The 11582-nt window shown below is 50.7% G+C and overlaps 1 protein-coding gene across 1 annotated transcript in view; it reads right to left on the bottom strand.

Annotated features, from left to right (window-relative positions):
• Window positions 1-516: 516 nt before the first annotated feature.
• The window catches only part of LOC130116866 (protein sprouty homolog 3), a 27844-nt gene continuing 16778 nt past the window's right edge, over window positions 517-11582 (bottom strand). The window contains exon 2 of the mRNA XM_056284950.1: window positions 517-1558. Within this exon, the coding sequence (XP_056140925.1) occupies window positions 534-1451 (918 nt within the window). The 5' untranslated portion in view covers window positions 1452-1558 and the 3' untranslated portion in view covers window positions 517-533. The remainder of the gene's footprint in view (window positions 1559-11582) is intronic.

Consider the following 11582-nt stretch of genomic DNA (forward strand, 5'->3'; position numbering starts at 1 on the left):
AGTCCTGAGCCTGGTGGACTGTAGTAGTCCTGAGCCTGGTGGACTGTAGTAGTCCGTTGTCCTCCACTCTGTCGGATGCCCCTTTGACGGAGGTCCGACAATAAATAAATAAATAGATTCATCTGAAAAGGTCCCGCGCCCTCAATGGCAGCGTGGTGCCGTATGAGTCTGTCTGTCGGTCTGTCTGGAAGTCTCAGTTAAGGTTGGCTTACGGTCCAGGTAAATCACCTCATCTCTGTTCACCCGTTTCGTGTTTCTTTGTTTTTCATCGTAGGGCAACATCAGGTCTTCAACAAGAACAAGCACAGTTAAGCTCTGCTCCCTCCTGAGCTGGGGACCACAAGGTACACAAGGTGAACGGCAGGTAACAGATAGTCGGTTGGCGAAGGTGTTGGGTGTAGTTAGGCAGGAAGGCTCTATCGCCATGGTGTCAGCTGTCACGACACCGTCGTCACAGACAGTGTTGGGTGGCGGCAGCGTGGCTTTGGCGACGTCTACGAAAGACGGATGCGGTCTTCCCCGTTCCGGGCCTGTCATAAGGGCTTCTCCTGTGTCTTGCTGCTCAGCGGGGGATGGCCCGGGGTGGCGTTGGAGGCAGAGATCTTGCGGCACACTGTGTTGGTGTTGCTGCACCTGCAACCCGGACGCGTGGCGCGGTCGTGGACATGCTGGCACAGGGTGAGACACAGCCGGGCGAGGGGGTAGCAGCAGAGGCAGGGCAGGCAGAGGGCCATCAGCCCCATGGCACCCCACCGGGCACAGGCGTGCTGTTGCGTACAAGAGCACGGCCGGTCGGCGCAGTTATCCACATCGTCCTGGGCTGAGCAGTGGTAGAAGAGGCCCTTCACGCAACACAGGCAGGTCCCGTACTCGATGGCACTCTCGGCGGAACACAGGCAGCGCTGGCCACACGCCCAGCAGGATGGCAGGCGGCGCGGGGTGCAACACTCGCCACATTTACAGCGACCGCACCGCTCACAGATGAAGAGGTGCAGCCCCAGCTCCGCCTCGATGTCCGCCAGCCCCTTGGCCAGCGACACTTCGGGCTTGAGGTCGCTTTTGGGCTGGCCGCGCACCACCGAGCTCTGGCCAGAGTGGGAGGACGTGGGGCCCACCAGCAGCCGCTGGTCGGAGGCGGTGCTGGTCCGAGACATGGAGGAGCTGACGGTGCTTGAGCGGCTCAGGTGGACCAGGTGGGCATGTTGGGTCTGACTTTGACTACGGGGTAGGGCCTGCTGGAGGGTGGGCGGCGGGTGGTGGGAGAAGCCGTGGGGATAGCGCTCCTCGTGGGCGTGGAAAAATCCAGACTGGGAGGTCGGCTCCAGTGCCACTGGGCGCTCCACGTAGTCGTTGCTCGCCCGGATGGCGCGGATCTGATCGAGGGACAGTACCGGGACCTGCTGGAAGTCCAGCCCATCTGGCTCCATGCTAAAGGAGTGGGCGGGTTCCATCCTGGATAGCTGGGGGAGGACGGGGGCACCAGGGCCGGGAACCAGGCTGGTGCCGTAGCCGGGGCTGGGACAGGGTGATCCCAACGCTCAGGGCACATCAGACAAACCTGCCGTAACAGAGAGAGGGGAGGGGGGGGGGAGAGAGAGCAAGGTCATTGATGTGATCTTCTGGCATTCATACAGTTTACATAAAGGACAATTTCCGTATTGGGAAAAACATTTCACAGGTCATCTTCCTGTTGATACACTTGCACGGGTGACTCGGTGTAAAACTGCACCACCGTGGCGGCAACGCCGTGATGTCATCCATGTGGCGGCATTTCCCCCGAGAGGCAATGAACAGATGTGGGCTTCGATGCCATGACGTGTCTCAGTGTCTGAACTGGAATTGCTTGAATGCTTTACTCAGGGACACGCGGGACATTTCTTTGGATTATTGCAGTTTTCACATTTTACTGTAAATAAGATTGGATGGAATGGTAAAAATGTGTACTATCAAATCACAATATTTGTAGGATTGTGATATTTTAAAAAAAAATCGCGATATGTTCGGTACTGAAACGTCGCTGTAATATCCAATTGGGGTGAGTTCACGTCTACACAGTGGACAAGTAAAGCCGCGGTCCCAGCTGGACGGAAGTGGGTACGTAACATCCTGTAACGTGCTTAGTCCACTTAGCAAGGTGCTGTAGAAAGCGAGATGGTTGGTGCTTGCATCCGTTCTCGTGCTCTACTGCATCCAGAAACAATAAGATGACTTTGAAAAGGTATGCATGAGGGGATGCTTCCCTATGCATTCCCTATTGAGGAAATTCGGCGGGAAAACAAAAAATTCCCAAGTACAGAAGCAGCTCACCACGTGCTTTGGAGAGGAAAACTGAGGAGAGAGGGATGCGTTTGATTGTAATGTGCTTCATCATGTTTATTACTGATGCTACCCTCTCCCATTTAGCGAATTAACATTAAAATTCTTCAATCTCATTGAATTGAATAAATGACTGGAAAAAAAGCGGTTTCACAAATCGAAAGATGCGGGCGTCCAGGTAGCATAGCGGTCTATTCTGCTGCCTACCAACACGGGGATCTCCGGTTCGAATCCCTGTGGTACCTCTGGCTTGGTCGAGCATCCGTACAGACACAGTTGGCCGTGTCTGTGGGTGGGAAGCCGGATGTGTGGGTATGTGTCCTGGTCACTGCACTAGCGCCTCCTCTGGTCGGTCGGTCGGGGCGGCTATTAAGGGGGGGGGGGACTGTGGGGAATAGCATGATCCTCCCACATGCTAAGTCCCCCTGCACAGTAAAAACCTGAGTGTTAATTTAACTCTGAGAGTGTACAAACGGATCCTCTTGGGTCCACTTTTACACTCTCAGAGTTAAATTAACACTCAGGATTTTACTGTGTGGTGAAACTCCTCACTGTCAGGGGAAAAGAAGCGGCCGGCGACCCCACATGTATTGGAGGAGGCATGTGGTAGTCTACATCCCTCCCCGGATCAGCAGAGGAGGCGGAGCAGTGACTGGGGTGGCTCAGAGGAGTGAGGTAATTGGCCAAATGCAATTAGGGAGAAAAGGGGGGGGGTTAAAAAAAGGCTCGAAAGATTGGACCCAAAATCCAGGGGGTCTTAACCAGGTTTTCAATATTTCGATGAAGACCATAGCCCGGTGTCATGAACCAGATGAAGGTGATCACGTGATAGCCGGGGTGATGCTGGCATTTCACACGGTGTCCAGACGAGGGGTCAAGTTGTCACTAAAGTTACTGGGGTTGATTTTTTTTTGTTGGTTGAACCCGTGTGGTTTGAATTCCTCCACGTAGCCCCAATGTGGTTACAGCGTCCAGTGGACTTCTGGTCCCAGGTGGCTGTCACCCCTCTCTCTCTCTCTCTCTCTCTCCGCCTGTTTTCTGTTTGTACCGAGCTCTGTGTAAAACTGGGACTCCACACGAGCTTCTTGTCCATTTTTGTCTCAGTGGCCACCAGGAAGTGGGAACCACATTTCAGTTTGTTGTTTCAGTGTGGCGGGTTAGCGGTGAAATGCTTCAGTCTGGTTGGCTGTTGGGGGCGGAGGGGGGGGGGGACATATCGCTCATGTCGTCCAGAAGTTAAGCTTTTCTCGACGTCTCACATGTGGGGTTACACCCCCACCCATCCCTTCTCCTGCCATGGCCCTCTCACGGAAAACCAGTTGACTTTCTTCGTTTCTCCGTCTGTCGTCTTTGGATAAAAGAGTGTTAACCAGTAAAACCTGCAGATAGTGACTGGTTAGGAGGAAAACCTGTTTACTGGCCCTCCATGCCACACGGTGGCCCACTTCAGCATTAGATGCAAAGAGCAGCGAAGCACAACTGACAACTGACTGACCAAAACTCCATAAAAGGCAACGACATGGTTCAAAAAACAAACAAACAAACAAACGAAAAGAAAAAAACGTGCTACGCGAGCCAATGAAAGGAAGCCATCGTGTTAACTCGGGGCTGATAAATGATTGTTTCCAATGGAGAGACTCCTGCCTGACAAACTGATGCTCATTGAACCCGAACAAGATCGCTTGATTTGGACCCTGCTTTAGGGCAGAATGTGTGTGTGTGTGTGTGTGTGTGTGTGTGTGTGTGTGTGTGTGTGTGTGTGTGTGTGTGTGTGTGTGTGTGTGTGTGTGTTTTGTGTACTACAGCTAGGGAAAGACAGAGAGAGAGAGAGAGAGAGAGAGAGAGAGAGAGAGAGAGAGAGAGAGAGAGAGAGAGAGAGAGAGAGAGAGAGAGACAGAGAGAGAGAGAGGCGGTGCAGCCTTGCCAATTGGCCATAGGGGCGGAGAGATAGCTGGCTTGCTCCTCTCGTGGGTCCGGTTGTCTCGGAGAGTAATTAGGCCAAATGGAGATGCATTTGAAGCAGCATAGATCAGAAGATTACATGCAGCAGAGGAGGGATCTGAATAGAGGGGAAACGGCGTCAAGTCAAACCTCCTGCTTAAACTGGTTTTAGCAGGACAGCTGAGCAGCTAAACGAGCTTTCCCCCAGCCAGAGAGTGGAGGTATGGGACCCATCCATGTCCTCAGTCCCCACTGACTTTACCATGAGATGTGTATGTGGATGATGAGCCTTTCGTATTCCCACCTGGTGTTCGTATGTGTTGCACACCTGCAGTGTGATCTAATCGTTTTTCTTATTTCTGCGTGTCATGCAAATGAATAAGTGTTCTGTCGTCATCGGAAATAACAATCCTAAACGGAGGTTTCCGCTGCATTTTCACACTGCACATTAACCTACTTATCATTGTTTATCCCTATTTTTTAAACATATTTTCCTCTGCAGACGTATTTTTGTTTCCGTTTTTAGCCCAAATCGTCCTTTCTTATCTGCCTAATTGTCTTTTGTAAATCTGCAAGATGTCTTTTTGAGTCTACCTACTGTTTGTGTTTGAGCTCAAAGATGAAGTTCTGTCCCGTTGTCATGGACAATATGGCTTCTGAACCTGAACACTGGTCAAACAAAACGATGTATCACATATCATATCATATATCATATATCATATATCATATCCTATATCATTTCATGTCATATATCATATGTAATATCATATATCATATGTAACATCATATCATATATCATATATATCATATATGACATATAATATATCATATATTATATCATATATCATATCTTATTATATCATATATATTATATCATATATCATATCATATATAATATGATATATTATATCATATATCATATATAAGATATATCAGTTCCATTGAAATGGTCGTTTTAACCTCTGACTGACGTCAGTAGAGCAGCACAGTTCTGACGTAGTCTAATCAGCGGTAACTTTAAGATGGAAACCTTTTTGCATGCTGTGTGACTGCATCTGGATGTTTCTGACTGGGATCCAATCCCATATTCAGTATATTATCATTATATTATTATATTCTATATTTGGTTTTGTGTGCCCAGACAAGAGAGCTGCTCCCTCGATAAGAGCTTATAAGAAAACAGAATTAAAACTTGAATAATCGGCGTGCGGGTAGCATAGCGGTCTATTCTGTTGCCTGTCACCGGTTCGAATCCCCGTGTTACCTCCGGCTTGGTCGGGCGTCCCTACAGACACAATTGGCCGTGTCTGCGGGTGGGAAGCCGGATGGATGTGGGTGTGTGTCCTGGTCGCGCTACGTCCGCCTGGCGAAACTCCTCACTGTCAGGTGAAAAGAAGTGGCTGGCGACTCAACATGTATCAGAGGAGGCATGTGGTAGTCTGCAGCCCTCCCCGGATCAGCAGAGGGGGTGGAGCAGCGACCGGGGCGGAAGAGTGGGGTAATTGGCCCAGTGCAATTGGGGAGAAAAAAAAGGGGGGGGGACTTGAATAATCAGACGGTTTGAAACAAACCAGTTCAGACACAGCAGTGCTGTGGAAATGGGTAACATGATGCGGACCGGGTGAAACGGGGTAGCGAGGATCAAACTTCCCAATGAAACGCAACAGGTCTTATTTTACCTAGCGTGAGACACGGGGGGGGGGGGTCCGTTTATGTTTGAGTCTTGGGTCAAATCTGCTGAGAACAACCGACTCACTGAAGGTTCATCACGTTTCAGCTTGAAGGGACGACCCTGTTTTGTTTTTGCAGTGCAGCTGTGCTGATGGGACGAGGAGGAGGAGGAGGAGGAGGAGGAGGAGGAGGAGGTCAGATGTCATCCAGGAATGGAAATCCATCAACAGGAAGGAAACGGCTTTTATCAGGCCGGACCTCTCCTGTCCAGTCAGCTTCCAGGGAGAGATTTCCGGAGAGTTCCAGACAGCCTCAATCTCTCTCTCTCTCTCTCTCTCTCTCTCTCTCTCTCTCTCTCTCTCTCTCTCTCTCTCTCTCTCTCTCTCTCTCTCTCTCTCTCTCTCTCTCTCTCTCTCTCTCTCTCTCTCACACACACACACAGACTCATGCACGGTTTGATGATGCTAGGCTTTAACTGGGTCTTTCACATTTGCTGTTTGACCATTTTTCCTTTTGCACTTTGATCCCGCAACCTTTTTATTCCGTTCCATTTTACATTTCTAACTTTTAATTTGTTCATTTGAAATGCCTTTACATCATTACGGTTTTTTTTAATCTTTCAATCTCTTTTTTAAGTTGCTTTTTATCTTATTCTGTATTGAATATCTTTTCATGCTTTTTGGAATGCCCTCTGAACTGTTTTTTGTGTGAAATGTGCTTCATAAATACACCTCATGCACTTACACACACACACACACACACACACACACACACACACACACACACACACACAGACGTAAACAGGCTCACACATATCTACTGGAAGACGTTTTTGAAAAGACACAAAGACAGACACACAGCTTAACATGATTACACAGTGCACACACACACACACACACACACCCCATCCCGGGCTCATTGGGGCATTAGGTAGGAGATGCATGAAAAATGTTCATGCAACTTGTTGGCGTACAGCTGAGTTTCCTCAGAGCTGCTCAGAGCTGGATTTAACGGAAACGTCGCAATAAACCTAGTTGCATCACGCTGAATCTGTGTCAACTTGATGCAACAAGGTTCACGCAACGACCAATGAGAGCACAACTGTCGTCAGGTCACTCCACACATGACCGTCCTGTTGTGCCAGGCTTTCAATAGCTGACGATAGAGCCGTGACGGAGAGACACGGACCTGACACAAGGGCCTGGCACAAGGACCTGACACAAGGACCTGACACAAGGACCTGACACAAGGACCTGGCACAAGGACCTGACACAAGGACCTGGCACAAGGACCTGACACAAGGGCCTGACACAAGGACCTGACACAAGGGCCTGGCACAAGGGCCTGGCACAAGGGCCTGGCACAAGGGCCTGGCACAAGGGCCTGGCACAAGGACCTGACACAAGGGCCTGACACAAGGACCTGACACAAGGACCTGACACAAGGACCTGACACAAGGGCCTGACACAAGGACCTTACACAAGGACCTGGCACAAGGACCTGACACAAGGGCCTGACACAAGGGCCTGACACAAGGACCTTACACAAGGACCTGACACAAGGGCCTGACACAAGGACCTTACACAAGGACCTGACACAAGGACCTGACACAAGGACCTGACACAAGGGCCTGGCACAAGGGCCTGGCACAAGGACCTGACACAAGGGCCTGACACAAGGACCTGACACAAGGACCTGGCACAAGGACCTGACACAAGGGCCTGGCACAAGGACCTGACACAAGGGCCTGACACAAGGACCTGACACAAGGGCCTGGCACAAGGGCCTGACACAAGGACCTGGCACAAGGACCTGACACAAGGGCCTGACACAAGGACCTGACACAAGGGCCTGGCACAAGGGCCTGGCACAAGGACCTGACACAAGGACCTGACACAAGGGCCTGGCACAAGGGCCTGACACAAGCGCCTGACACAAGGACCTGACACAAGGGCCTGACACAAGGACCTGACACAAGGACCTTACACAAGGACCTGACACAAGGACCTTACACAAGGACCTTACACAAGGGAATGTGTTTGACTGAATGTTTTGATATTTTGATTTTGATTTTGATGGGGCGGCACGGTGGCGCAGTGGTTAGCATGGTCGCCTCACAGCAAGAAGGTCCTGGGTTCGAGCCCCGGGGTAGTCCAACCTTGGGGGTCGTCCTCTGTGTGGAGTTTGCATGTTCTCCCCGTGTCTGTGTGGGTTTCCTCCGGGGGCTCCGGTTTCCTCCCACAGTCCAAACACATGTAGGGCAGGTGAATCGGCCGTACTAAATTGTGTGTGTGTGTGTGTGTGTGTGTGTGTGTGTGTGTGAGTGAGATGGCCTGGCGCAGTCTGTCCAGGGTGTCTCCCTGCCTGCCGCCCACTGACTGCTGGGATAGGCTCCAGCATCCCTGAGAGCAGGGTAGGCAGCTTGGGTAGTGGGTGGATGGACAGTACTCTGTTTTTGGTTTGAAGATGTGCCAGCTGGGTAACAATATTAACATGATAGTTTGATGGCTGGGAGAGCTTGGTCTGCTGCGTCCGGTGGATCCAGGGACCACGGCCCCGCCCGGAGCTGCGACCGAGGACGAAACACCGAGGCCTGTCTGACAGGTAGGCTAAGCTAACTGCTAGCCCATGCAGACCGGAAGTTGCAACAGTCATCCTGGCTGGCGTTCGTTCTCCTGGACAGTGTTTTTTTTAAATATATATATATGTTAGATATGTGTGTTTTTGTAGTTTTTTCTTTTGTAGTTTACTGTGTGCTCTTGTCGTTTGGATGTGTGTTTTTGTCTTTGTGTTGCGCTGCTGTGGGCTGGGGGGAAACAACGGTCGGTTTCATTTCAAGTGCGCAAGTGCATGAAATGAAACGACAAATAAACGCTCCTCTTCCCGATTAATCAACAGTCAGGTTAACGTGTTGATGGCAGCAAAGCCAACGCTTCAAAATAGCATCAACTTGCAACAATGATAACCAACTGTAAACAAAATAACTCATTAATGTTACATTCCTTCATTCTTTCTGATTAATCTCATCGGCTGTTGCACCCAGTTTGATTGCATGCATTTTAGTGTAACGGTTTAGTTGCACAAACATGATGCAACTTACGTGTGTGTGTGTGTGTGTGTGTGTGTGTGTGTGTGTGTGTGTGTGTGTGTGTGTGTGTGTGTGTGTGTGTGTGTGTGTGTGTGTGTGTGTGTGTGTGTGTGCATATGGTGATCCAGTGAATCTGGCTTAATCTGACATTGCACCATCGTGCAGAAAAAGGACATCTGCTGGGTGAAAACGTAAAGCTTGCTCACACGTTCATTCATTCCAACGATTCACTCGTTCATGTCTTTTGTTTACCCATTCATTCCTTCACCCGTTGTTACTCGTCAGGCTTTGCTCAGTCAGCATACTGTAAGAAAGGAGGGACAAGTTTGGGGGTTTTTTTTGGCCCTACCGAGTCAAGACGGCTGCCGAGACTCGTTGATTGACCTCTCACGCGCACGTGGAACGCCTCAAAACACTGGAAAACGTGATGGAGATATTCTCTCCATTTCCTGCCGCTGTCTTCTGAGGCCACGCTGTTTCAGTTTCAGTGACTTTGCTCTCTCTGCAGAATGATGTGTGAACCACAGCGCCGGACAGGGAGTGTCCACTTTCCCTCCACGGAGGAGGAGGAGGAGGAGGAGGAGGAGGAGGAGGGGTGTTGGCTGGGGGACGCAGGGATGGAACTGCGGATGGAGTGGTTGAGAAGATGGAGGAAACCATGGCTGGCTGGCAACACCCTCTCATGTTACGGGACAAGTGATGAAGCTCTGTGTGTGTGTGTGTGTGTGTGTGTGTGTGTGTGTGTGTGTGTGTGTGTGTGTGTGATTCTGGTTAGTGGGAGTTAACTTCCCAAACATGGTTTCCATGGAGATGTCTCCCAGTAACGCAGAACCTTGGGGCAGACCCCAAACCAAGGCATGGAGGTGGTGTGTGTGTGTGTGTGTGTGTGTGTGTGTGTGTGTGTGTGTGTGTGTGTGTGTGTGTGTGTGTGTGTGTGTGTGTGTGTTAGCTCCCAGAGGACAGAGGGAGTTGAACTGTCGTTGCATTAGCAAAGTTGTCTGATCCGCATCTCATCACGGTAATCCCACGATGGCATTTTGCACCACAGTTGCTGCAGACCGACTGTTGCACGATTGTCTTCGGCCTTAATTGTACTGCGCCTGACATTTAAGTCAAGTTTAACTTGGTCTCACTTGGCAGCCAGACTTGTATAAGGTCAGGGGGTCCACACTGTTCCTTAACCAGCTCAACAGCTGCCTACTTTGACCAGAAAATGTCTTTTTTGCTGATTGTTCTGCCCCCCCCCCCCCCCAATTGTATCCGGCCAATTATCCCAGTCTTCCGAGCTGTCCCGGTCGCTGCTCCACCCCCTCTGCTGATCCGGGGAGGGCTGCAGACTACCACATGCCTCCTCCGATACATCGTCGCCAGCCCCTTCTTTTCACCTGACAGTGAGGAGTTTCGCCAGGGGGATGTAGCACGTGGGAGGATCACCCTATTCCCCCCAGTCCCCCCACCCCGAATAGGTGCCCCGACCGGCCAGAGGAGGCGCTAGTGCAGCGACCAGGACACATACCCACATCCGTCTTCCCACCCGCAGACACAGCCAATTGTGTCCACAGGGACACCCGACCAAGCCGGAGGTAACACGGGGATTCGAACCGGTGATAAATAGACCGCCACGCCACCCAGACGCCCAGAAAATTTGTTTTGACCAACACTCAAAATGACCAATCACGGACCGTTAATTTGGTGCGGTGTGTAGCAGTCGGTTTTGAAACAGTGCTACCAGGAAAAAGAGCCACGTGGAAAGTCGTCCTGACATCCCACTCAGCTCGGCGGTCTCACAGTGAGGTCGGGGCGTGAACTTCACAAACTTTATCAAACCACCGGGTAACTCTCGGTCACAGATGCTCGTTGTTCTCACTGTGGGAACAAGTCCTTCATTTTGCCTGCTGCTCTGGTTTTGTTACAAGTTGTTTCCGGTTAGAAAGCAGTGCACCGCTGCAGCTGGCTCATCCTCCGCAGACCCGGAGCGTCCGCACCGCCAAACAGACTGTGGCAGGTTGGGCCTCGCAACACTAGGGTTAATGCACAGCCCTGGATCCCATTTACCCTCTCACAAGGCTTCACATGCACACAGTGAGAAACAGGAAGACACAATCAATAAAATGGATGACGGCCTTGCTGTTAGACCCTGAATTTGCGTCTTTTCTCTGGGAGTTATACCACGCAGCAATCCTCATCACGTTTACCCTGATTATCAGGGGCGTGGCCACGTGGGGGCCGGGAGGGGCCGCGGCCCCCATTGGTCAGAGCACGGCCGCCCTGCTGGCCCCTCCGCCCCCCTTCCCCTGTCCCGAGTGGGTAAAAAAAAACCAAAAAAACACCTGCACAGAAACCGTCAAATGGAAGCTGAAATACATGCATTATTATTATTAGCCTATTATTATTAAGTCTTGTCCTTTGCCACTAAAGTTATGAGCCCAATGGGCTATTTTTAAGGGATTTTTAAGATCAAGAAAGAATTTAATGAGGAGTAAAAAGTGCAGCGTGTGTAAGTGCAGCATGGCAAGTCCAAGTGGTGTAGTTTATTTAGTTGTGTGTGTTCAGGATATGGAAATGT

Source organism: Lampris incognitus, chromosome 8 (genome assembly GCF_029633865.1).
Source record: "Lampris incognitus isolate fLamInc1 chromosome 8, fLamInc1.hap2, whole genome shotgun sequence".
In the NCBI taxonomy this organism is placed as follows: domain Eukaryota; kingdom Metazoa; phylum Chordata; class Actinopteri; order Lampriformes; family Lampridae; genus Lampris; species Lampris incognitus.